At 47.3% G+C, this 26,968-nt stretch overlaps 2 protein-coding genes across 2 annotated transcripts; one reads left to right on the forward strand and one right to left on the reverse strand.

The window, feature by feature from the left end:
- Nucleotides 1-18,971: 18,971 nt before the first annotated feature.
- On the forward strand, nucleotides 18,972-20,768 carry ETH_00002405 (protein disulfide isomerase, putative; the record flags this gene model as incomplete). The annotated part of the gene is made up of 1 exon (XM_013378031.1): nucleotides 18,972-20,768. The coding sequence occupies one exon, from the start codon at nucleotides 18,972-18,974 to the stop codon at nucleotides 20,766-20,768; it is 1,797 nt and encodes a 598-aa protein (XP_013233485.1).
- Nucleotides 20,769-22,777: 2,009 nt separating this feature from the next.
- Nucleotides 22,778-23,308, reverse strand: ETH_00002410 (uncharacterized protein; the record flags this gene model as incomplete). Its single annotated transcript, XM_013378032.1, has 1 exon — nucleotides 22,778-23,308. The coding sequence occupies one exon, from the start codon at nucleotides 23,306-23,308 to the stop codon at nucleotides 22,778-22,780; it is 531 nt and encodes a 176-aa protein (XP_013233486.1).
- Nucleotides 23,309-26,968: the final 3,660 nt, after the last annotated feature.

A 26,968-nucleotide genomic window follows, 5' to 3' on the forward strand; every position in this document is an offset into this window, starting at 1 on the left:
TACTTTCAGGGCCAGACCTGACTGAAGTACACGACATTTGATTACCCGCTGAGCCCTGCATCCACAATTTTGTGGCTTCCTAACCCATGGTGTAACACACTGTGGATTTTCTCCGTAGTGTGTTTGTTTCACCCACGTATCACAGCTTCGTATTATGGCTTGAAAACGCCGTAATATTAACAGTTTGCAGTTGCCAGTAGTTCTAGATGCTAGTATGCTGTTGGTGATTCCCGCTCAATACGTGGATCGCCACTTATTGCTGGCTCAGTCCTGGCAACACCGGTTGCTTGACGCATACTTCACGTAAGTTAGACACAGTGGCTCAATCAAGCGTTTAGATGCGTCTATACTTGTAACCTGCCTGATTTAAAAGTTGGAGGGAGATCTATTGAGTCTTGGAGACACAAAACACTTTTTCTGCTGGACAGAATGCCAAACATTTCAGTGCTGTCCATTAGCGCTGCAGGGAGTGCCTACACGCTGTAACTTGCTGCTATTGTCAGTGTGATGTCTCACGTGTTGTGATTGTGCATTATCGTAATCTCCACAAGATTTGTTTTCATAGATACACTTGGCGTTGTGTCATTCTTCCCGCCTCACACACTTGAAGAGTGTGACAGTACTGGTGGCAAATAAAGATGTCGCTGTGTGAGTTGTGATTTATGTTGCACTTCGACCAAAAGAGACATGTCTGAATGGCAGTAACGTTTGCGTTACTTCTTTTTCAAGGGTGAGATGCACCTGTTGGTTCGCAGTATGTGCGCAGCAGCTCAGACGCGTGCACGTAATGCATCGGGCAGCTACATCAGCTCAGACGGTTATGCTGGCCAGCTCGGCGAAATGCACTGTAGATTCCACGGTTAGGTTTGAATTATATCGACGCCAAGGAACCTTCTTTGTTGAAATGCTTGCAATACGCATGTTCACTTTAGCTAGTAGATTGATTTTTACCTTGGTCAGTGAGACGGGATTTCAATTTTTGTTGAATGTTTTGCTGCGCAAGAAGGCATTTGAGACTGTTTGTCACATAATCAAGGTTTTGCTTCGCCTCCATATGGAGACATATGAATTGTTCGAACCAAATGTCAGAGGTTTGTGGGCGCTTCTGGTGAGGGTAATACACTTAGTTTCTACGTATGAAGCAGCACTACTTTTGCATGCCAAAAAAGAGGCCAATAAGTCCACATTGTGGTGAAGACACGTTATGTTGTCTTTCACACAACATGATCATGTGCAATAAGTCCACATTATGATGAAGACACGTTACGTTGTCTTTCGTACAACATGAACATGTGTAAAGCACTTTTTGTGATTAAAACTTTATTTAAGACAAATATAACAGCTTGATGCATGAGTAGCCGCAGGTGTGCTCGCGTGTTGGAGAGTGTTGCCACGGTGTGCTTGCTCTGTGGTGATGCTCTTGCACCTGGGATGTTTTTTCACAATACAGCTTTAAATACTCATCATGCGTTCACCTTTGGACGTGTACGAGCCATTAGCAGCATTTCCCGCGTCTAGAATAACAAGGCAAAAAAATATGCATGCGGTTGGTATTGTTTGCCAGTGACATGCTTGTCTGTCAACTCGTGCGGCGATCGCCCGACAAGGACACAGATTTGAAACAGAGTTTTTACTATCAGTCTTCCGAAACTAGGCATGTAGGGATATATAATGCATTTCTCTTAACGTGTTCTGCACGATTCCCAGCTTGTGAGATTTGTCATGCCCCCGATAAAGGCCAGCTCGCTAATTTGTCAATTTCGTTGACCTAGACTGCATTTACACTATTCAAGAAAACACTCGTTTTATATGCTGGACGAGTGCAAAAGTGTGTCCGGAGAACCTATCCTGGACTTTTGGGTAGACGGCTGTGAGCTTTGTTCACCTATTACTAGCACGTAGGGAGCTTTTTCTGCAGGCAGACAAACCCTTTGGCCCCGTGCGTTTCTCACCGCTCTACACGCGAACTTACACGGTCATGCGTTTTGAAAGTCCCTGCTGTCATTTGAATCATTTGCATGATGAAAATGATACTGGACGCAAGTGCTTTTCAAGTGGTGTAAAGATCTGTAGGTGCATTTTGCGGCGAGTAGCTTCGCAACAACCAGAGCCACACTATCGTGAAGATGTTGTTCTCCTCTTTGTAAACTCTTAGCCTGGCTGCCGCTGTATGGACGTGTAGAAATTCCACAAACAAATGCAGAGACGCCGTTCTGAACATCGGCAGCAGCGGTGTGTGGCAACCCAGTATTTCGGATTTTGCCTTGACGCACTTGCGACACGTGACTTGCGAATGTTTAACGTTTCGTTGTTTAAATTAGTGATAAGTGTTTTATTTAATGAAATCGTGATGCGAAGATGATATGGGACGTGCTCGATTGAATTGCTGGATCTTTGAGTTTAACAGCATCCCATCAGCACTTTGCGGGCTATGCTTGGATATAAGACACAACAGTCTGAGTTTGCTTAATTCATTGCCTTTTCAGCCTAAACGTCTTATTTGTTTGGTGTGGCAAGTCAGAAGTGTGAGCTTATCCTTGCAGTCGCTGTTTCTCAGTATCTGCACGCCTCTCACGTTGTCGACCGCGTTTCGTTGTTGTGGAGCTTCGTAAGAGCCAGATAATTGAAAGGCCCTGTTTTTCATGGAGGCGCTATTTTTCGCATAAAGCCGAAACAGCGGCGGAAGTTACGTGGCGCATTCATGCCCTGGAAAGCGTGCGCGTTTTGAACAGTCCCAGTTTCGTACGCATGATGCGGACCAGCAGCCAAAGGGCAGCGACTCAGTAGCTTTACAATCAACGAAGACTGCATTGCACACTTTACATTTGGGATTGCAGTAGGTTGCTTGTTACGGAAGAAATTGCCCCAACAGACTTTGTCCAGGAACAAGAGAGTATCCTGAGAACAGAGGGCTGTACCGATAGGATTGTTAACCAGAACTTCAGTGTTGATGGCTGGTAGGAAAATTCTACCAAAAAAGTTGTTTACTGTTGATGGCTGGTGCGATGTGCCATTTTACTGGTTTCAGTAGAAAATGTTCACAAAGCCGCTCTCGCACCATGCCAAATGCAAGCATACAGCTTTCGCTGTGTAACGGAAATCTTGAAATAGCACATTTTCCGCAACAGCGTGATTTCTCAAACATATGAGAACTACGAAATTTTTCTCTGCAGTTTTCCCAAAGCATGCCAAAAGTAAGGCGTTCTGACTGCCTTGCTTTTGGCGTGTTTTCGGAAAGCTGCGGAGAAAAATTTCCTAGTTCTGAACTTGCTGATTTTTGGTGAAAAGGCGCAGATTGAACGTAGTATATGCACTATAGATACTGCTGATCGACAGCGTTTTGGGTTTTTCTGATGTAAAACCTATGATTGCAATTTTCTCTCCAGTGCAGCTGAGCTGCGACATCGATTTACAAATGGTGTAAGTGCACTAACCTGCTCCTTCGTTTCACGAGAGACGCATTCGTACGAAACGCTTTCAGGACGACTTTCTCAAATGAGATGCACGGCAGAACGTGTAGCAGCTTTAGAACCAAGTGTAGAAGAAAATTTTGGAGTCCAGATGCAGCAGCATAAAGCTGCGAAGGCAGTCGAACCTGCTTTGGGGGTAAAGTAAGAACTGTGCATTCGCCAGCGCGTAAGACATGCCAGGGAACGCTTGGAAAGCCCGCAGCTGCTTTGGCTTAATTGACTTGCAATCATGCGAAGGAATTGGCTTTCCCTCGTGATTGAGATGCCTCCTGGTGCAGCGTTTCGGAAGTTCGCTGCTGCCAGCTGTTTTTTCACTTTCATGCTTCTCGTTCTCCATGTACGAGCTTTCGCACCGTTAGCTTAACGGCAAATTTCGCACTGGCCTTTACAGTGGCCTAGACGGAGTGTTTCAGTGTTGCAGTCCACGACTCTACTACGATATGCACAACGGGCATCCGCAACATGGTCCAGCGCGTGCGTGATTAATTCTTATCAAGGCCGGATATTGTACTACAACCAATTAAATTGCATCTGAGGAAGCATCTGTTCTGCCGACCTTCTTAAACTTTGAAGCGGCTACAGTTAGAAGAGAAAATCTTTGCGGCGATCAGGAGGTATGCCGCATCATAGTCGTTTTAGAAAGAGCACAAGGCCACACAGGTCATAATTGTCGCTGTAAAACTGGGGTGCATTGCTTTAGCTCTGCTGAAGATTTTCATGCTCTGCGTTTCTGCCAGCTCACTTTACGTGCAAAAGAGCCAAAAGCGCTTTCCTTAGCGCTGACGGCTGGATTTCGGTGCACCGAAAAGCCAGCAGAAAGTTCAACGTTCCCTCAGGCTCCTAAAGGTCCCCGTCTTAGGCGAAAATATATTGTTTGCTGAAGGTCTGTTACAGGTGTCTTTTGTATGTGGGCGTCAACACAGTAAATTGTGCGTGAACAAAACAATAGCAAGGCGGTTATGATCTTAGAAATTGGGGGTGAGGGAGTGTCGCTACCTGGGTGTTCTCCGATATATAAAGTACGCTTCACACTCACAGCCAGCCCGTGTTTCGAGTTAACAAGTTGTTGCCACGTGATGCCGGGTTGCAGCGTTGCAGTCATCTCTTTTCCCCAAAGGCGCGTCTACTTCATTGTGGAGTTGCCATATTGTGGATCCAATATGTTCATTTTATTCGCAATCAGTCCGTTCCATCTTCGGTAAGGCGGTGGAACTGGAGCTTTTTCGCGCTCACTGGGGTAACTGTGGGGTCAAAAGATGGTTTGTTTTGAACTTTTCATAACGTGCGTGCGCTATAGCAGGCCCTCATCGACGACGTGTTTGTTTGGCAGTGCTGATGGCGGTCTCCATTTAGCAATTTCGAGCGCTCTCGTCTTGTGCCCTTGTAAACTTTGCGATCTATGGCTCAATTTTAATCTTTCATGAATGCCGTTGGGGAAAATTTTCAAGCAGGAGAGAGGCCACCCGTTTCTAAAGGATGCGTTATATCTGCTGTGCTGGCGATGACTGGCGGGCATCTTACCTGATACTTGGAGTGGCACTAGTAGCTTATGTCCCGTAGTTGTTGCGATGCGCTTTGTCTGCCGCCCACCAGGGTGTTAGTTCTGTATGACTTCCATTGCACGCTGCCGACAGCACGTTTTGACAGTCTCAGGTCCAATTTGTAATTGACTCAAGAGGCTTACAAAGCTAGGTCAACCGTGACCTGTTTTGCACCGTCGTGCTTTTCGTTTTGTCTCTCGAAAACATTTTCCTGTGAAAAGTAATGATTCCCTTATCTGTGCAGTTCAGTACCTGATGTGCAGTGAATTAAATGTCTACAGCGCTCTCACTGCGGCGAATCCAGTCCAAATTTTAATTCTAAACCCAGCTTGATGATCGTATCTCCTCGTTTCAGGTTACCGTGAGCAAGTTTGGAGGTCAGGCCCGAAAGAAGTATAACTCCTATATAGCTCTATGTAGTCTGCCTGAACGTTAACAAGGTGGTAACATCAGCGTTAATACTTTAAAGAAGCCGATTTGGAATAACATATGCACCAGGAAGATGCATACATATCACCTGCAGTGACGAAAAAATTAACGTACAATAAAATTGTAGCTGTTAATGTGAAGCCGCTGCCAATACAAAAGTGCCGCTGTGTGGCTCTTACATTGCAAAAACTCGGATATTTTTGCCCGTAGCAGGGCGATTCAAATGCAGAGGATGGCGAATATTCATGAATCCCTTCGGTCTGAATTTATTCTTTTTTCAAGTGTGTAAGATAATATTTAAAAAATCCTCAGTGTAGTTCTGTGCTTGCAGTCGTGTCTGTTTGTTTCTGGACTTGACATGTTTTATGTAGTGCGTCACCCGTGCAGCGAGCTGCAGTAGAAGGCATGCAGGGACATCGCTCATTCGACAGTCCTTGCATTCTCAGGTTGTGCGCCTCACAAGAATGGGTTTTGTAGAATGTACCAGTTCACAGCTGTGTTACGTCTTGTTCTGTTCCTCGTCGCAAATATTATGCAGGAGACGTGACACACTTGTTCCGTCTACAGTGTAATATGTGTTCTTGGTGGCGTTCTGTGAGCGCAGTCACACAAGAGATCTCATCTTTTCTGTACAGGTTGTGAGCGTCGTATTTTCCTTACTGGCGTGGGCGCTTGATTGCGTGTCGTATGTTCCCTTTAATCGCACTGGTTTAGTCCCCCTCAGTGCTAGTATTTGCTTATTTCGAAACTGTTTACCGATTTAATCGAGATCTACTCAAGAAGGAAGCAACGAATGAATTAGGGAGGTCCCTGCTGGGTTATCCTTATGATTCCAGAACAACCCTGTAGAGCCTGTAGCTGCACCATTCTATAGCCACATGGGTGCTCACTAGTACCAGGCAGCTGCGTGGAGCCTGCCACTAGTAACAGGCAGCCTGCGTGGAGCTCGTCCATACTTGTTTGCGCACAGTGATAAATACGAACTCTTGGACTTTGCCTAAGTGCTGGCGTCATTGGAAACTGCGTGCTTACCTTCATTTAAAGTTCGTACGTCTCGTGCACTCCGCAGAGTCATTTAGCAATGCCAGAGCCTGGCATGTTGCTTTCTGAAGAAGTATACTTACTTGTACTTGAACTACGTGCGTCTATTGATATTCTTCGAGCTGCAAAACGACACGTATCACTTCAGTGCTCCCTTTATCTTTTCCATTTGTGTTTGGGAACGTTTCTTTGTGGTAGGTTCCATTGTCTGTCTTGGCGACTGCTTTTATGTTCTTCGTGACACAATGAATAATACGAGATTTGGCGGTATTTCTTGGGTTACAAATGAGTTTAATACTCTCTAGGGCGTGCGGTTCTCTGACAACTTAAGATTCTCGGTAAAATGAAAGTGCCATTGGCCGTGCACTACGAGATAAATATCAACTTTTCCGACACATCTTGTTCTCGTGGGAGTGGTATGATCGAATATAGTTTTGTTTAGCTGCGTGCTGACGTGACATTCCGACGAAGACTGGCAGTAGCATACTCTCGTGCTTGCAATCAGTGGGTCTCAGGTGCATTGCCTTGGCGGCACAGGAAGCCGTGCGTTTCTTTTCATAACAGTGGAGACTAGACGTTGCACACGGCAGTATCAAATTGCGTATGATTTTGACGGAAGTAGGAATAACGTGATATGGGCAGTTGGTACGTCTCTTTTTTTTGAGAGGCACATAGACGCAGATCTCCTAAAAAGTGGCTGCGACTTCGCTATAGAAGAATCTACGATATCGCGTTATATACTGGGACAACTGATGCGTCCCTAGGAATACCTTGTTAATTTTGTAGCTCCACTTTCACAGACTAGCCTTTAGTTCCTTCGGGAAACTGTTTGTGAAGCTTTCCTTTTATTTGGTGGGAAACGTAAACAAGGTTTGCTGCAATTGATGAGCTCCCCTCGTCAATTACAGTACTGTTTCTGGTCTCCTTATGTCCACTTTTAGGTAGGTGCTGCACAGAATGACAGCAATTACAAAAGAACGGCTAGTGGTTGGTGCAATCCAGTACGATACAACAGCTTTTATTATCAGTTCGCCACACTTTCACAAGTGTTACATAAAAGACTGGAGCTGCACGCATGAAATCACGCCTTCAGAAACTTGCTTTTCAATGACTAGACTGTCCGTTCCGGCACTCATCATCAGGAAAGCGCACAAAAGCCTCTACATTGCCTTTTCGGAGATCTCAGCGCATACTAAAGAAGCTTTCAATATTATTGCTGTGTATGCAGTGCGTGAGTGTAATACGTGTGAAAAGAGTCTTTCATTGGCAACACAAAGAGTGCACTCAACGTTAGCCGCTCTTTCTTAAAACGCTCCTTTACGATAGTTGGAACCAGATATCCTGATATGTTGGGTGCGAACCCACATCTTCTGCATGGAGCATGGTTTTGAATTCAGGCATGACTTTGCATTCATCTGACAACTAGGCCGTATCCGCGCATCTGTTCTAGCAACTTGGGATACACTCAGGCGGATCGAAAGGGCATGTCACGTGAGTAACGGGAACGCTTTGCGTGTTCGTGGGGGATAATGTCTCAGATTGTCCGTTTTCTGAACGGCGGTTCTGAGAATTAACATTGCTCATCCGCAGTGCGTGTCTACTTCGCGACTGAGGACATCCTGGTGAGTTCATCTCATCAGGATAGTGCCACTGAATTCGAGCAATTATATGGACTCAGCATGATTTTACTGTGTTTGTCAGGTGCTACTATGAATCACGCGAACAACAAGCACGGTTAGGATTTTCCTGATAGTTAGGATTGGGTCTGTAGAGGAGATTAGAGGTTAGTGATCGAACGGAGCCCATCACGTTCAGGCGCTAGCTCCGCATTTCGATAACTTGTATTTACAAGCTGGTGCGCCTCACGGAGTATGAATACAACTGAACAGTATACCATAGGTCATCCTCAGAGCCAGATCAACATTTTGTGGCGCGTCGGCCTCTGAATCGCAAGTTCAAAACTGTGCGGCTTTCCCAGTGCTTAGGCTTTTGCGTGGTACGCTAGCAATCTGAGTGGTATATGCACGAAGAAGCCCGCGACTTTGTGTTTCGGCGTGCTCGTGGCGGATTCGCAAGTGCCGTGACTCTTATTCTGTACATCTGCACGCTCACTGTTTGAGGCAAGCATAGGCGCGGGCATGTGAGTGAGAAGGAGTTTTCTTTTTGTGCAAAGCTGTTCTGCGCAGACGCACGGGTGCACTGTCTTCTTCCTTCCACGTTCTAGTGCTCCCGTCTTTGACCCTCGCCAAAGTGACCCTGCGTGTGCGTTCTAATTGCCTAACTCTCGATACACTGTCCCGCCCTGTGTCACTCAGAACGTCCAAGAATAACACTGCACAGCAATATTCTGCCTTTAGATGTTGAACTGCGCGTTTGAACAAAGCTGCAGGAAGGATGTGGCAGTCTGCAGCCAGATGGGTATTTCTGGCAGGGAGCTGGCAGTAATGCTTGGAGTGACGTAGTATTCTAGAAGTGCGGTTTCTCGCTTCCATGCAGCGAATCGCTGCATGCTCAAGCAATTGCAGTCAGGAGCTTGTTGGAGTTTTGTGGTGAGTGGGAGAAATAGCGGCAGAGGAGAAGCTCTTGGTTATGTTCGTTTTGTTTGCTAGTATCATTTTGGCGTTTTCTGGCAGTGCTCATTTGTGTTTGAACGCGTAGTGCCTGCTCGGCAAGCGTGTGCTGTTAGGACCAAAAAACATGCCAGGTGGAGTGTTGGTTTGGCTCCTGCTGCGACGTGTATCGCGTGTCCGGAGAAAATAACGCTGCATATGCCTGTTGGTCGTTTTTTATTTTGATCCGTTTCTTCGTGGAGGTCGGAACTTCTAGCCGCCTGTGCAAGTCATTGACCGAACGACACCAAATTTGGCAACTGTGCATTAAGAGGACGGAGCAGTGCACATTTTGGTCTCCACGGCTTGCTATCATCCGCATTATTTGGCGAGACCTTGTGCTTGGAAGCTTGAGTTTGTTCGGATGCTAGAGAGAGAGAGTTTCGCCTTCAAGGGATTCTATGCTAGCATTCTTGACACCGAAATTGCTGTCGACAGCGGGTGCCGGGGAGCAAAAGTGTTGTTGCCATCGATAGTAAAAGATTCCGCAGCCGAGCTAGGTCCATCACGGACAATGGCAACATGGCAGATGCGGGCGGTATCGCCCGACCAAAAGCGGAGTGCAGCATGCATCATAAACATGAATTCCTCAAGATCTGATTACGTCTCACTGTTGGCATACGTCGCAGAAGCAGCTCCAAAGCCCGTTGCGTTGGCTGTAGTATCACGCGCGCTTTCACCTAATGGACATCGCTTTCGATGAGATTGTTTTCATGCTGTTGTTCGCATTATTAAAACTTTGTGTCAGCATATTTGTTTTAGCTTGGATCTGCGATGTGAGTGAGGCTTTTGTTCTCTCAGCCTGCGAACGCAGAAGCTGACGAGCAGCTGCACGAAATTCTTGAATTCCACAATAAAAAGCATTCCTGTTTCTGCCATGCAGGCATGGCCTAGGTTTTGATAGTGGACAAAGGAACTTCATTCTAATCACCCTGACCTCAAAGAAGTTGACATTGGAATTTCAGAACGTACGGTGCTTTCTGCACGATTATGTCTATTCGGCGGTAGAGCCGCTCTTTCGCCCGTTCGCTGCGAAGCCCTAGTACTCGTAGCGAATACCACGATGCTGTTTCTCGCATTATTAAGACTTTGTGCCAGCATATTTGCTTTAGCTCGAATCAGCTGTGTGAGTGGGGCATTTGTTTTCTTAGCCTGCGAATGCAGAAGCTGACGAGTAGCTGCACGAAATTATTGAATTCAACAAAGAAAAGCATTCCTTTCTCTGTCATACAGACGTGATCTAGTATTTGAAAGTGGGCAGAGAAGTTTCATTCTAATCACCTTGGCCTCAAGCAGTTGACATTGGAAGTTGCGTGGGCACGGTGTTTTTTGCATGAATTTGTCTATTCGGCGCTGATGCCGCTCTGTCGCCTGTTCGCTGCGAGACCCTAGTGCTCGTAGCGAATACTACCATGCTGTTGTTCGCATAATTAGGACTTTGTATCAGAATGTTTGTTTTAGCGCGAATAAGCTGTGTGAGTGGGGCTTTTGTGCTTTGCGAATGCAGTAGCCGGCGAGTAGCTGCACGAAATTATTGAACAGCATAAAGAAATGCATCGACGTTTCGGCGATGACTCTGTAAAGAGGTTATGGAGGCTGACGTGGTAGCGAACTCGCCATCACTGCATTCTACCGCGATTGTTTGAGTGGACAATGGTCCATTAGAACGGTCTAGAGTAACGGATCGTTCGTACGTGGCTCCAGATTCAGCATGCATTTTATGATGTCATTCGGGTTGTAGGCGTTCTGCTATGTACCGAAAATGTGCACGGGGTAAAAGCGCATCAATATGATGCTAAGCCGAAAACTAAAGAAAAGAGTACAGTGCCTTCCGCATGAAGTTCTCAAAATCATGACAAGATCGCTATTTTTGGTGGGTGACCGTGAGGAAACCCCCACTGGCCTTTACAGATCACAGTTGCATCTGATAGCTGCACATTGATGCACGCTGTTTATCTTTTTCACGCACATGCCTGTCAGGAATGGTAGTGCCATCCCATACAAAGCCTTCCTGGTCCGACTGGCCACAGATTAGTATTTTGTCAGTGGTCAGCTTTAGAGAATCGTTTTCTTAAAAGTCCTTACAGTGGCGGCATTTGAAGAAGGTATCTCGTATGTGTGTGGAAATTCCTTTTAGGAGAATGTTGATGCATTGTGTGGCTACAGTGCGCGGCATTCTACAGAGTGAGGTACGAACTTTTCCTGCGCGCCTCATGAGGCGTAAGCATTTCTTCCTCGGTCAAAGCGGTTTTGCGAACATTCGCTTACGGCGATATTTCTTGTCGCACGTGAGGAGAAAGTGTATGTGACGGGAAGTCACATGCGCAGTTGACTTTACAGGGCTAGGTAGATATGGATAAATCTTGCATTTTTCTGCTTTGTGATTAAATTCATTGTTTAATGCTTGCACAATTGCACGCTTATTGAAGCGGTCGTAGTATCGGGAGGCTTGGCAATGAGCTACCCGGCTTAGACTGCCTTTTATTCGCAATCCCGTTAAATGTGCTCAAGAGGAGCGTTATATTCTCGCGCTAATCACCTTAGCCAGTGCATTAATCGTTTAAATTAATGTCCTGCACTCATGATAGGCAATTTCTGCAGTTTCAGCTACCGCTACTTACAGCTCCGCTGGATGGGCGATTCTGATTCAAAAGAAGTAAGTAGCTGGAAATATTTCCAGTAGCGTTTTAACAACGCAACCGCAGTATTTACTGTTGAGAGCATTTGTTGTAGAACCATTTTTCTAAAGAAGTCTCTGCAAGGCGAAGGTCTAACTACCTAGTAAGATAATCTTCATACAGTCTGCACTGGTAGTTTATGCGTTTTCTTGCGTTAGCTGACTGGTTTGAACCGACTTGGGAACGGTGTGCCTCCACATTAGCGCATTGAATTGAGGCAAGCATAGCTCTTGAAATATACAAGTATGTGTATCTGTTTTGGACGGCCGTACCAGTGAACGTATGTAAGAGTCAGATTGCATATATCGCAGTTTGTGAGTAGATAAGAAGGTGCAGAAGGTATGACAGTAGGATGAGAGAACACAGAGTGCAAGGAGCGGATGGTTTTATGTATTTGTAGTCAAGTGATTTTTCCACATATGCGTTGCAGCTCCCTACACTCGTTGTAGCGGTCTGCACGCTCAGTAATGAACGATGGTGGTGTAAAGAATTCTTGCGTCGCCTGCCATGAAAGCGATAAATATGTCTACTGCTGATTAACAGTGAGGGCGCAGCCTCTGCAATTACAAAGCAAGCGTGTAAATAGTACTGTTTGGTGTTTGTAATGTGTGGCAGCGCGGGGCAGCTACCTCATGTTAGTGCTAATAAATATCTGTGCAACTCTTCTTTGATGGATACTTAGTATGTGGGTCTTTTTGAATCTACTGGGCTGCGTATCCTTTTTTCACCTTCTCCTAATTCTGCATAAGGCCTCGCAGGGCTTGTGGATTGTCACATACAGGTTGCTTTTTAATTCGTACTCATGCGTTTCTATGGCCACCGTGTTTATAATCACTTTTGATCTCAAAAAGGCACACGTGCGGCTATACTGATGCATCAGTATGATTCAGAATGCACCCTGCATTGGACATTCGACAAACCGTAAGCAGGACTCACAGGACGGACGACTGCCCTTTCGAATAGATAAACAGTCCATCACTACACCTACCTACATTTTGTCTGATGACGCCGATGCACTTCCCGTTATATAAACCAAATATTCGAATTTCAATGGTTTTCCGCGGTGTTTAGACAAGCAAGCAGACTTCGTATGTGCTGTGAGAGTGCATCGTGTTTTGTGTGATGGACAAATGAATCAATCAGAAACTCTCAACTTGCCTGCGACGCTTCGTTTCAACCTCTTTGGGCGCTGGGTTTGCTCAAACATGTCATTTTCACCCATCTAGTTACCTACCGCATAGCTTTGTAGACTTTGGGACATTATTAATCGTTTAAATTTATTTCCATGCAGCTTTCTGTGCAGTACAGCTTCAAACACAGGCTACAGTCTAAAGTGCCATCTTTCCGCTCTGTGCTTTTGTCGGCTATGTCTAAGAAATTACTATAGCCACTTACATATTCTGTTGTGCTGCTCACCACTATGATGCCGCTACGCTTAAATAATTGTTGGAGTTTGACATAAAATGAAGAATGCCGTCTGTGACCATGCTATACGCAACCACACGTGGTCTGTACAAGACGTAGTCGCTTCGCTTCGAACAGGGCAACTATTTTGCAAGACTACTGCTTTCGCTGTACTAGTTAGAGACTACAATTCTCTTCTACACGTTAGTGAAAATTAGTGAGGATGCTCTCCACACTCTGTTTTCTTAGGTGGTCAGAATGGATCATCGCTGTTCATGAAGCATTTACTGTAACTCACAGCGCAGTACAGCACCTTTGGCATCAAACCGCGGTGACGAAAACATGGCTACACAGCAGGTCAATATGCACTGCGTTCACTCATCGTCACAAAAGGCCTTCACCTTACATTAACTCAGCGTCGAATAGTTGAATTCGGAATTTCAGAGGCTACGCAGCCTTGAGCATGCCTGTGTCTATCCAGAATCGTGGATAGTGAATATGCTGCTTGTTTGGCGCAGATTCCTAGAGATTCTAGAGGGTAGCAGCTTGCTGTACACATTTGTTTTGGCGTTAATGCAGTTCAGAATGAAGGTGTGTTGAAGGCGTCCGTTGTGATGTTTTCATGAGTATACGGCAATACTCTGTAGTTATGTCAGACCATGGTGCGAAACGTATGGTGCACATTCAGCCGTGTCGTCGGTTTTCCATACTGCGGAGATGAGTTTTATTCTGATCGTCTTGGCGTCCAGCAGTTGACATTGGAATTTTAGGACGTACGGTGTTTTCTGCATGATTATGCGTGTTCGGAACTGAGCATGGTTTTCCGCCCTTTCACGGCGAGACCCTAGTGCTCGTAGTGAGTACCACCATGCTGTTACTCGCATTATTAAGACTTTGTGTCAGCATATTTACTTTAGCTTGGAGCTGCTAGATGAGTGGGGCTTCTGTTATCTCAGCCTGCGAATGCAGAAGCTGACGAGTTGCTGTACGAAATACTTGAATTCCACAAGGAAAAGTATTCATGCTTTTGGCATGCAGACGTGACCAGGTTTTGATAGTGGACGGAGAAGTTTCTTTCTAATCGCCTTGGCCTCAAAGCAGTTGACATTGGAATTTCAGAAAGTACGATGTTTTCTGCATGATTACGTCTACTCGGCCCTAAAGCCGCTCTGTCGCCTGTTTGCTGCGAGACCCTAGTGCTCGTAGCGAGTACCACCATGCTGTTGAGACTTTGTGTCAGCATATCTGCTTTAACTTGGAGCATCCATACAGAGAAGACTTAGGGAAGCTGTCATCATCTAAAAACACCATTTATTGAAGTGCTATGATTAGCACTAAGCCATGACGCCCACACGCCTTGTGTGATCAGTCTGCGCACCAAAACACATTGTAGTGTTGCCATATCCTCTAATGACATTGCCGTGGGGTCTTAGTACCATAATACTGATTACTTCATCTAGGCCAGCATTCGGACACAGCAGCTGCGTTATTTCTCAAGCTTTCAGTCTAGTGAGCTTCTTGTTAACAAATCGTTGCTCATATGGGCTCGACAATGCTACTAGCGGCGATGCACAAAGCGCACTTTCTGTTATTGGGAACCTTGTGGCATTTCAGGGCGGAATCGCTACCTATGCATTAATCACAAAAATGGCCAGAAACTCCAAATAGCTATGATGCCTAGCTCCTCGGCTAAACGCTCCGCGTGTGACATGAGACAAAAATAACACAATTCAAATTTTATGCTCTCTACGAACTCTGAATAACATTCGGGCTCCCATGAATTGGTTTTCGTCGTAATTCAGCACTTAAGGAAAATCAGAGCCGTCACTGAGTACTCTAGTGCGTGACACACTAGCTTTATAGAATGGCAGCAAGTTTTTAAATACGTTCATTTACGCAAGGACTACAAAGCGCTGCATTTTTGCTGGCGAGGTGAAACAGCCCTGAAGATCATTGCTTATTCATTCTAGCTAACCATCCAATTAACGTACATACTAGGTAATTAAAAAATGACTCCGCAACTCGAGTGCTCTCTGTCCTTGCCGTATAATCATAAGGCCGATAAAAAGCGATAATATGAAGGCCACTGTGCAATCTTCAACCGCGTTAGACGTAGCAGAAAGTTCAGATATCATGTAGTTTTGCTTCACGTTTTGCATGAGCTTCAAACACGGGATAGGTCACGCATCGCTGCGTGCAGCTGTCAAACGAATGCTTCAAAACGCAACTGTTTACATGGCTGGGAATTATACACAAACGCAGAACGACACTCAATCCTCAGAAAGTCTCAAACGTAACGACAGTCCCGTTATGCCCCATTTTCCTGGTATCACTCACTAACTGGTCGGGGAAAGAATTGTTGTAGAAGCCTGTGTCCTATTAAAAATAGAAAAAGTTCCCCGCGTGTCTTGTTTCTTCAGCAGATGCGTCACGCTTTTGCTCCTAACCTATTTGCGTCAATGTTCATGGAAAAGGAAAACTCCACTTAGCCTGTAGTTGCTGCAGATCTACCGGTTTGCAAATTCACACGATACCTGAGAGATTCACATTAACATTAGCATATTGCTGGACAAAAGCCAAAGGCTATGTTGTGAGAACCAAGCCCTGGATCAACTATGCAACCTTTCTTTGAGGCCTGCTTTTCTTTGATCCAGAACCTATTAGCGGTACCCGATTTGGAACGAAGGAATCTGCAACAAGCTCAAACCAACCATAATGTACTTCATGATATGTAGTAGAGTAAATTGGCTTGAGCCAATTTAGGTTTATTTGTTCAACACTCACGTGCATAATACGAAGTGTTGTTACAATTGTATTCCCCACAATCTAAAAAGGCAATTTTGGGTTCCTCATAATAGGCAAGGACACCCTTAATTAGGACATTTTCACAGAAAGTGGATACAGCACTTGTTTATACTACCAGCTTCAATGCATCTCTTCGCTTTCAGCAAAGCCATCATCCTGATGGAAAATTTGCGGCTCCTCATTGTAACTGACGCATGCAATTAGTATTGTTTTTGGCTCACACTGGTTTATCCAGGGCCTACATCTCTTTGCGTTATTTCCGTACACCTTGAAGGACACTAGCAGGCGAAAACTGCAAGAGCCTCTCTCAGCGGCGGTAAATGACTCAGAGGATTTGAAGCAGAATGTGCGTTTCGGGAGAATGTGGTGGCGACAGTGGCTGTCTTCAAAGTGCGATCTCTGCATAGTGCAAATTTGGCAGCTCTGGGCACACTTGCTTTGACTGCCAGGCAGCTTTGCCTCCAAAAATTGAGCTTTTTGATGACTGCTTATGTATAAAGTGTCTGGTGCGCAACAGAGTCTCAACAGATTGTTGGTGCCGACACTTTTCAAGTAGCGGCATGATCATAAAAGGTAGCCGGAGTCTGAACCGACACCGAGCTGTTTCCAAGGAGAGTAAAAGATTCTCGGCATTAAGAAGGAAGCTACATCAGGTCGGAAACTTTACCCACGTTTGCTATTCTGTTCTTGTGTGACACTCTGCTTGCTAATCAATGAAAAGAATCTCGAACTCGATAAAAGTACTATTCAAGCGTATGCTAGGGACAGATGAAGCGATTGGTTGTGTTTATTGCTCAAAAAGTTAGTGTGGGGCTCATGAGAGATTGTCGACCCTGAAAAGGGGTGGCGGCATTCATGAAGCGTGCTCGTGTGCTACAGGGATGTGCAGATGATATATCGAGATCTGTAGAAGTAGCCACTAACTTATACTATGTAGCAACGCATTAGGGCCTTTAGTTTGGCCAAACAAGTGAACTTGCGCTGTTTCGACGTTTTCGTGATGCTTTCTCTCCTGGGACAGTTTTGCTTTTACGTTTGCAGGGAGAGATAAATCAGCAACATAACATATCAGGAAGTAAAATTTTGCAGTTCATAAATACCAGCGCATATGACAAGTATACACCCTCAGGGAAGCGGTTTACTGAGATTCATTGCGAAGTTGTTTTTCAGAGTATTATTCGTTTGGCACGGAATTTTCGGTTGCGTTCGACGGATCTTGGTGTACCCCATTTCTACTTCGTTGTTATCACTCAGGAGTGCCAGTCCAGTTGCCGTGAAAAGGCACAATTGTTTTACGGCGTTCGGCAAAGAACGTACAGACTTTTGACTCACGCTTATGATTTTAAGGTTTAGGGCTTTGGGATGGGCTTTTCGGCTGTAGAGTGCAGGCTTCAGAGGTCTAAGCGTACAGTTAAGGGTTTATTGCTTCGCCACAATGCTTCTTTAGACCTTAATGCCAATGTCTGTGCTGGGGCCTAGGGTTTAGGGTTTAAAAGCGGAAACTCTAAATCCTAAACCCTAAACTCTAAACCCAAAACGGCGCGCGACCTTCTTCGCCGTTTGATTCGGATATGTAGCAAAACAGGACTCAGGAAAAACGTTCACTGCTGTACTTCTTTACCTGAAGAGGATTCACTTCTGCGCATCTAGGGTTTAGGGGTTAGGGTTAAGAGTTTAGGGGGATATAAATTTTGCCGAAAACTGGCTAGGCCTAGGGATTATGGGCTTGCAGAATATTGAACAGAAGCATGCAGCCTTGCACCCCAACTACTGAAAACTGGATCCTACACCCTAAACCCTAAACCGCAAACCTTAAACTGTAGTTGCTGAAGCCAATCAACCAGTACGGAGACAGAGGAGTGCAGCCTTGATTTACTTTGTGAATATTAAGCCCATATTTATTTCATTTTATGTGAAAATGAAATAAATATGTGCTTAATATTCACAGTTCAATGTTTGTTCAATGTTTACTACCTGGTTTCATCCGCAGGCAGGGAGGCTTAGGCAGCTCTGCACCCACCGCATTCAATGTATTTTGCGACAGAAAAACACTTTTACAATTAAAAAAATAAAACTTGTTGTTTTCTTTTACAAACAGCGTGTTTAGGAGATGCAAAGGCATCGTAGATGACGATTGGCAACGTTGGAGGCAGGAACGGCAGCAGCGCTCATCAAGTGATAAGCGCTGCTGCCGTTCCTGTCTCCAACTTTCAGGCTTCCGCTGTATATTTAAAATTAAAAATCGTTTAATTTTATTCACATTTTGGATAAAGCAATTTATTTCAATTTAGAGACACTCAAGGATGCACTTATCCTTCGGATCTGCAGAATTGAGCGGCTGCGGTGTCGCGCCATCGGCTCTCCTCCTGTCCTGCAGTACCCCGATTCGGATCTTTGCACAAATTGTCTCTAAGATGTGCAATTAAACGTTAAATTCATTCAAATTAAATACGACAAAGTGGAAATATTTCAGCAACCTTGTGTGGAGGGCTCGCAGTGCTGCCGCCGTGCTGCGAAGAGCAGTGTCGCGCTTCAATAACTTTGGTGTCTTTGTTGTATCTGCCGTGTTCGCGAGCCAGAAATAATGAAAAGAGTAAATTTACTCAATTTTTCATTCACTTGCTTTTGAATTTTCCAGATACGGGGGGAGGTGATTAAGCTGCTTCGAAGACGGAACAACCGGTCATACAGACATCCCAGCCTTGCACTACGGCCGCAGGCTCCTCCTGCGGTTTTGAATGCTTTCAGTTCGTTTATTAATGTTTTAAATAAACATTATTCTTTAAAAATCGCACAACAGCCGCTTATGGCATATCTGATATCTAGAAGCCTTTATTCTGTTCAATCTTCTAGCTGCTCCAACCCCATAGCGTCTCACGGCAGTTTTAGGTGTTTCTCAGCAGCCGAAGTTCCCCTAATGCGCAATTCTTTGAAATATAGCTGCATTTATCAAAGGTAGAAAAGCTGCAGTACAAACATTGGCGATAATTAAGTATGTTGCTGAGTTTCCTTTGGTGGTGGGGCCTGGAGCTGCTTGTGGCTCGACGGCGGCGTCGGGGGGCAGTGCGAGTGCGCTTGCTGCATGTTTTGGGGTATTTGTGCATTTGTTTGATATTGTTCTTTCCCCAAAGCTTCTTTATCTCCCCTGCGGAAGCTACAAGCCCCCGAGGAGTAGAAAAAAGTGGAGTTCCAGTGCAGCACCCGCTAGACGAGCTGGAGCTGCCTGGACGCCAGAGCCCCCTGCAAAAAGGCTCAGGCTCCCGGGGGGGAATATTTAGAGAAGAAGACCTTCCCCCCTTAGATACTCTTTCTGTGGAGGACCTGGGGACCACTGGGCCCCTAGGAAGCCCCCTATTGGCTGTTTTTGCTGCTGATTGCCCGCCGTCTGAAGAGGCGTTACGGGAGAGCCGCAAGGCGCAGCAGCTGCTGCGGGATTGGGGCAGCCTGACGAGGGTTGTGGCAGTGCCGCTGAGCAAGAGTCCAGAGTTTCGGGAGTTGCTGGAAGCTAAGGAGGCCCCCCAGGTGGTCTCCCAGGGGACCCCCAAGGAGGCCCCAGTGCTGCGGCTCTACCCTGGGGGCAGGGCCAGTAGCAGCGCGCTGTTCAGCAGCTACGGAGGCCCCGACGTGGCTGCTGCAGAAATTGCGTATTGGGTATTGGCTGAGGAGGGCCGGGCAGCAGAGTTTTCTTCAGAAGATGAGGCGAGGCCCCGGGAGGCGGCTCGGGAGTTGCAGGCCTCGCCCATTGGACCAGTGGTCCACGCGCGGGTCCACCGGGGAAGCGCGGGGGCGCTGTTGCTGGCGCAGCTGGCGCAGCAGCGGCAGCAGCTGCCGTCGAAGTCGACTTTGTTCAAAGTGCAGTTTGTGGAGGCGGCGGAGAAGGAAGAACTCCGGGTGTACAGACAGCTGCTGCCCTTCGACTTGGGCGAAGAAACTTTTCTCAGTTCCCCCGAACCCCTGTGGGAGCTGCGAGCAGTGCTGGCGCTGCTGCTGGAGGCTGAAAACAGGAAAGTGTTTTACGGCGAAGTGCCTACGGGCCCTTTGCTGGGCCGCCGCGCGCTGCTGTCCGTACAGGTGAGTCGTTTTGAAAACTTGCAAGACATTGCGGAGCTTCTGATGGAGTTTTACGAGAAATACAAATCCCAACTAGCCTTCCACATTGCCCGCACGAGCCTCAAAGAGGCCGCCAAGGCCGAGGCCCTCTTCAGTACCCCCTGGGGCGGGGCTGTCCTCGAAGACCCCAGGCCCAACCCCTGGGCCTACCAGCGGGCCTCTGGGGTCTTAAGAGAGGCTCCTCCCTTTTCGCAGTATTCCCTGGGCATGCCTCTTAGCTTCTACAGCCTCGAAGCCTTTCTTGAGCAGTGGGCCCGGGGTACTCGAGAGCTGCACTTCAGGTCTCACCGGCTAAGCGCTACGAGCCCGGGGGGACCTGTGAAGGAGGTGAGTCACCACCAGTTCCTCCAGACTCTGCATGGAGCACCAAGGGCTCCTCTCGCAGTTCTTTACTACGAGCCCCGCTGCCCTGGCTGCGAGCTGTTCCTCGACGCCTGGAAGCAAGTTGCTGCTGGCTTCAGCCAGCAGCAGCAGCTCCGCGGCCGCCTCCTCTTCGCCCAACTCAACGCAGAACTTAATGATCTCATTGACTTCGACCTCAAGTCCAAACTGCCCGCCGTCGTGCTATACCCTGAGGGGCCCCAGGCCCTCGACCGCAGGCGCCTCTACATGGGGCCCCCCATAGTGGAAATGATCGGCGACTTCCTCCTCGCGGCTGCAGCCCCCAAGGAGGAACTTTGAATCTTCGACTGGAACTTGAATTCAAATCCCAAAAGTAGTGAGAGAAGAGGTTTAAATTGAAAACTCATTAAAAAATTGACAAAAGGGAACTCACGACGCCAAGAAACCGCGGCGAAAGAGTTCGGAAAAGACCCAAAATCTGCAAATAAGGACGCCGGGCTCTTGGCTTTTCCAACAGAAACGCGTGCATGCATTCTGAGCAACAAGACAAAGTGCTTAAAGCAACTGAGACAAAGTATTATTCCTGTCTTATAAAAATTGTTTTATTCAGAGCATTTGCTGCTTCTTTTCGCAAGAGAGAAAGACGCCGTCTCTGAACTTTAAATGCGCACGAAATGGAAAAACAACTCAGAAACCGTGTTTCAGTTTGTCAAGCAATCTTTTGTCCTTTGAGTTCTTGCCTGCAAACGGGGCTTCACCTTATAAACAGCAGCAGCAGCAGCAGCAGCTTTCCTTTTGGAAAGAAACGCGGGTCGCCTTCGCGGCGCTGCTGCTAGCTTTAGGTGCATTTCGCGTCGCAGCCAGAAGCCGCTCTCAGCTGTTGAACTACTGAAATTGATTAAAGTTTGCAATTTGCATGCAAGTTTTGAGAAACCGAAGCATACCTGTTATCAAAAACCACGAAATGCATTTTATTTCTGCCGCTTGGAAAGCCCCAAATGTTTTGTTCTCAGCACAAAAGCTTAGCTCCTGCGACTTTCTGAAACTCTTTCTCCACTTATTTGCAGATGGTGTCCAACGAAGGCTAAGCTCAGGCCAGAATCAACATTCAAGTGGCAACTTGCACAGGTCTTCCGTGTTTGCTTCAGCTTCGTGGCATGCAAAAAGGGTCTCTGGCGGCCTGGTGGTAAGTGTTTTTGCCCTTCTCAGGCCGCCAGAGGCCCTTCTTGCAAGGCATGAAAGTGAAACAAGCACAGAAGGCTTTCCGCAGCGTTAGCACGGGACTCGGCTGAGCTAGCTAGCTAGCGTTTTGCTGCAGAAGTATTTTGCTTTTACTGCTGCAGCAGGAAGCAGTGGCGCCCCGGCAGCCCGCACTGCTTCGCATTGGCAGAGAGTGAGGCTTGCATGCACAGTACTGCTTTCTGCGCAGACTTCTAGGCTGATCCCGTTAGGGCAATCTTGTCAAAAAAGTTTAATGCCACCAAGCAGCTGCAGCGGCTTTACAGGTATCGAAAGACATAGGTGCTCAAAAATGATCTAGATCTGCTGCGCATCGGGAAGCGCAGGTAAAAAGTATTCACAGTATTCAGGTGGCCAGCAGCCAGTTTTTTAAAAAGTTGGAAAAACCTTGGTAAAGCCATTAAGCCTTTCCAGCCCAAACTGCCAAGGGCTATGCCGTGAATTTACCAAGAAAAATATTTCTTTTAACGCTTCGAATAATAACCTTCAGCCTACAGCCCCAGAGCAACTCAAATTCACTTCTGACATCTGCGGAGCGGATGCAGCAGGGCCAAAAGTTCACCTCATTAATACTGTCTACTTGGGCAAATTCCCCAATTAGCAGCAGACATACCTTCTTAGTTCAAAATCATTTGCTGGGTTTTAAGAGCCAATGGAATGATGCGAGCAGATTAAGCCGCCGAAACTGCATAGTTTCTAGGGTTTTTCAAGGGTTTCAAGGAACAAATTCAATTTGTGACTGCAAAAGGCCTCATTAATTGCCCGAAAGAGATCCATTGGTGTCTCTAAAGATTCGACTTAAGAGCTCCCAGCGGCTGAAGTGGCCTCGAGCCTCATACTGTCGAAGGCACTCTTGAAGAGCGCTGGGGCAGACAATTTCAAAGAATTTGAAAAGCTGTGTGAGTGCACTGATCGCCTGTTCTTTTTGGGTTTGTAGAGAGACAACAGTGACCTGTTTTTTGGTGGCTTTGGTGGCCCTGTGATTTCGTACAAACTCTGGATCGGCACTGTGTTGGAGTCCCGCTAGCCAGCCAACATGTGAATGGTTTCGCCGTTGTACTTGTACAAGCCACAAGAAAGCACCAGTGTGAGTGCGCAAAGAGCTCTCATTAGTATTCGCGAGTGCTGGTGCACAACACAGGAAAGAAGTGACCTCGCCAGCGGCTCAGTGAAGTGCAGCAGCATGCTTGGTGCCGACTGCAAAACTCAACGACGGTCTTCATAGCCAAAGACTTCACCTCAGGGCGCACATCCATTGCGCCGGTCCACAGCGGGTCTACGGCCAACAGTTGCTGGCTTAAAACGGCTTCATCTGAACTTATGTTCGGCACCAGCTGCAGCAACTTGAACTGCCGTATTTCGTCGCTCTTGCCTATGGGCGTCAGCAGCAAGGGCTTGTACTCAGGGTCCGGGCGCATCACTGGAGGCACTCTTTCAATGTCTTCGGAGCCAAAGCGGGCAGTCAGCGCCCGCAGCATTTCGCCCAGGGCTTCGTCCACTTCTGCTGCTTCGCAGAAAAAAATAGAACTGGCTGCGAGGCGCCGTGCCTTTTCAGCGGGCCCCGAAAGACACAGCATCAGCGGATCAACCAGCAAAGCAAACGCTCTTTTGTAAAAAAGGCTGGGCACTGAGGCGTCCATAAAGATCCCCTTCAGCGCCGCAAGAGCGTTGTACCTGCGGCTGCTGATGCACTCTTCATTCAGCACATTTGCCTGCCGCTGTACTGTGCAGGACACAGACTTCCAGCTCTCAAAACTTAAGACTTTAGACTGTTATGCTCCCTGGCAGCTGTGTAGCCAAGCCCTCCTCTGGGGCGCCAGCACTTTCTCTGTGTGAAGTGAGCCCATCTGCAGGTTTTTGTGAGGGAACTGCAGAGAACTGGTGAATGCTAATGGCCTTTTTTCCTGCGAAAGTTCATTTTTCTTGACCTTTGGAAACTGGAAACTGGACAGGGAACGGCTGCAGTCTGCAGTCTGGCGGTGCTGCACTCCAGCTAGTGCCTGACTCATTCAGCTCTTGCCACACTCTGTCTACCAATGCCATCGAGCTGCACCACCGCTGCACTACTTCAAGATTCCAACTGCTGTGTTCGTGAGCTTCAGTCGTCTGCTTGCTGCTGAACTAGTTCTGGCATCTCAGGGAAACATCCACCCTGGTTCAGGGGGCTGTGTGTGGCTCAGCCGCCGCAAAAGCCCGAATGTGTAAGCAATAACTCAAAAGCTTTTCAAATCAACATTGGCACAATGTTGAAATGCCATGTTCACTTATGTTTGTCGTTGAATATCTACTGGCGCGCAGCTCCTCCACAAAGAAATGCCTGCCACCCTGGCAGCAGCTAGCTCATTATTTGGTGAATATATTCCAAAAATTACGAGCGATTGCCGGGGGCGTTTGCGTGCTGCAGATCTGTTTCCATTGAAATAACACACTAACAGCCACATATGTGCCTTAGCCTGACAAAATAAAATTTTTCGTCCAAATCAGTTGTGACTTGGTCAAGCTTTTCCTCAGCTCGCCACAGGGCTACTGTTCCACCGGCCCGCTTCCTAAACTGCTGCCACATTGTGTTGTGCGCGTCTCATGTCCACGTAAATGAATACCAAAAGGAACAGCAAAACATCCACTGTTCTTTTAATAAAGATATCTTCCAGCTGGTCTAATTCTTGTGTGATGTTGTGCGCACTACCATCAGTAGTCCTGGAGCATGCGGCAGAGCACTCTACGGGAGTGCATGTGTGACAGCTGTAAACAACTCCATAGTCTCGACGACGAGGCAGACTGTTCACGTTACAGCTGACGTTTCGCATATTTTCTTAGCTGGTGTGTATATACTTTCAGAGCTTGACATTGGCTCCAATAGACCTTTCCAAATAGTTTCCCAGCGGTGTGTGCTGGCGGCCCGTTGCTGGCCACAGAAAGCAAACAGGGCAGATGCACGCAAAATTAATGCTCTGACGGCATTAGAAAACTCACGGGTAACAAAAAACGCGTCCCAACCCCATAATTATTACATAAAAAATGCGAGATGCCGGCCTGGCATGCTGCCTGCATTTTCAAGCCTCGCCTTAGTGATCGGGACGATTGTTGGGTTTCTTGGCATTCGTTGCTACACTGCAATCAAGGGCCATAAACCTAACGGATCTCCCGGACAACACAAACGCAATATGGCAGAAGGCGGGCGAAGTCCTTGCCTCGTAATCTTCAGTCTCATGCGTGACGTGAGGGCTTTTTGGCGCGACGCGCCGGCGCGACTCGCTAGGTCATCAGTAGTTTTTAGGATCAAATGGCCGCTCATTCTGAGTGTGACCTAGGCGCGAAGTTGATTAACTGCACTCGGAATGCTTTTCCTAGGCTCCTAAGTGTCCTGTCGGGTCCCGTGCATTCGCGCTACGGCGACATGCCGTTAGTGGAGTCTGTGATTATTGTGTTAATGTTTTTTGTAAAAGGTGTCATAGGAGACTGAGATTTGTGACCTCATGTCGTGCGTCGAGGGCTGCGCATGTAGCACATGGAATCGCGCCAGTACGTTTTGCGTTTCCTTTTTGGGTCGAGCTCTTGGCCGATCAGCTTTTCTATTCAGTGAGGATTCCGCCCAAGACTGACACTCGTTGCTTTATTGTGCGCTTCGACCGCTTTGCGTGTGGCGCATGGAATTGCGCCATTGTCTTGCGCTTATCCTCTTTGTGGACAATCTTGCTTACAGTTGCAATGCGCCCGCAGTGTTGGTGAGATTAGTGTACCAGAAGACCATGTACAGGCATGCATGGTGCTGACGATGCATAGCGTCTCCCTTCGAAGCGCAAAGCCGCGCCGCACGCTGCGCTGATGGGTTCGATGAGAGCACTTGCTTGCATGTGCGTGCCGTACACATGCTCTGCCAAGTTATTAGCGATTAGCTCGCCTGGGGGGCGTGTTGCACCCGCATACAATGTACAGCGTAAACAGACGTGCGGAGGAGTGAGCAAATGGTGGTTCCCTCGTCGGAGGGCTTTTTGTCTGCGTTTGAGGTGAGAACGGGCGTCAGTGACTCAACGGCGTTGTGTTCATAGTGTGGCGTGACAGTGACGTTCGTGCAGCTGCTGGGACCAAGGGTGCTTGGCGTGCTGTGGATAGCTACAACTTGCGCTCATAAGTGAGCACACCTCATGGGCTTCCGCCTTTGCTATGCATATATCAGAACCCTAATGATTTCACCGAGGTTCGTGAATTGGCGGGTTTCTATCCCTTCGAAGGTATCTGACATTCTGTTGCGTGCGTTGGGGAGCTCGAGTTCGCCAGTGGAGATCGCGGAAAAGCTTAAGTAAAGCCCGGACTTTATTGGTGTGTACCACTGCCAGGCTATACAGGGCGTCAGCGTCGCAGCAAAAGATATGCGATCTAATGAAAATGTGCTGCTCAGCACGGCCGTACCCTAGGCGTGCGGCTGTTGTTCAATAGTGGATGTACCAAGCTTCAGTTTTTTACCTAGTGCTCAAAAATGTAAACTTCCGACCGTCACGAACGTGGTGAACATACTTGCCTCATTCCCCCAACAGCCTTGCAGGCTGTGGTGGCAGGTGTCTGCATAGCAGTCACGTTCATGTGTTACCGTGGATGGAGCAAATGAACATGATGTGCATGCGTGCCGCATTCCCCCAGTAGCTTTGCATGATCGAGTTGCGGGTTTCTGCATGGCAGTCATGTCCACGTGTTACCGTGAATGGAGCAAATGAAGGAACGCCTTGTTGATTGCTAGTGCTTGCTTGTAAGCTTGCTTGTAAGGGGGGTGAGAGCTGTGGGCATTGGCAACGCGAAGGTAGCGCGACGTGCGTGTTCATGTGTTTGTCGTGCCGAGGCGGTTTGTACCGCCACGGGCAAATAGGCTGCTCTCTTCGACTGCATGAGAGTAGCTTTGGTGCATTTGCACTGGCGCTGTGGGCATCTTGTGCTCAAGCATTATTGAACGCCTATGGAGGATGGTGTTTGGTGGGTTGTGAGTAGAGTATCAGTACTGGGTTGAGAGCGCCCGACGGTGGAGCAGTGCTTGGGCGCTAGGTGCGCGGATTCTCACCAGGCGAAGTGCGAACAGTGCTTTGGCGCCTTTTTTCTGTGTTTACGCGGTGCAACAGAACCTGTGTACACCATGACTAAGAGCAGCATCCTGATGTTTCTGCTTTCAGTCATCCTTCGTTCGATTGCATCGCGTAGCTGCGTCAATTCGCCCGTGCACCTGCCTTTCAAAAACAGGACAATACTTTCTGCAGAAGAGACGCGGAGCAGCAGAGCGTGATGGCGCGGCGGGGTCGTTTCGTATCAAACAA

This window comes from Eimeria tenella, genomic scaffold (genome assembly GCF_000499545.2).
Source record: "Eimeria tenella Houghton genomic scaffold, Eth_scaff71, whole genome shotgun sequence".
In the NCBI taxonomy this organism is placed as follows: domain Eukaryota; phylum Apicomplexa; class Conoidasida; order Eucoccidiorida; family Eimeriidae; genus Eimeria; species Eimeria tenella.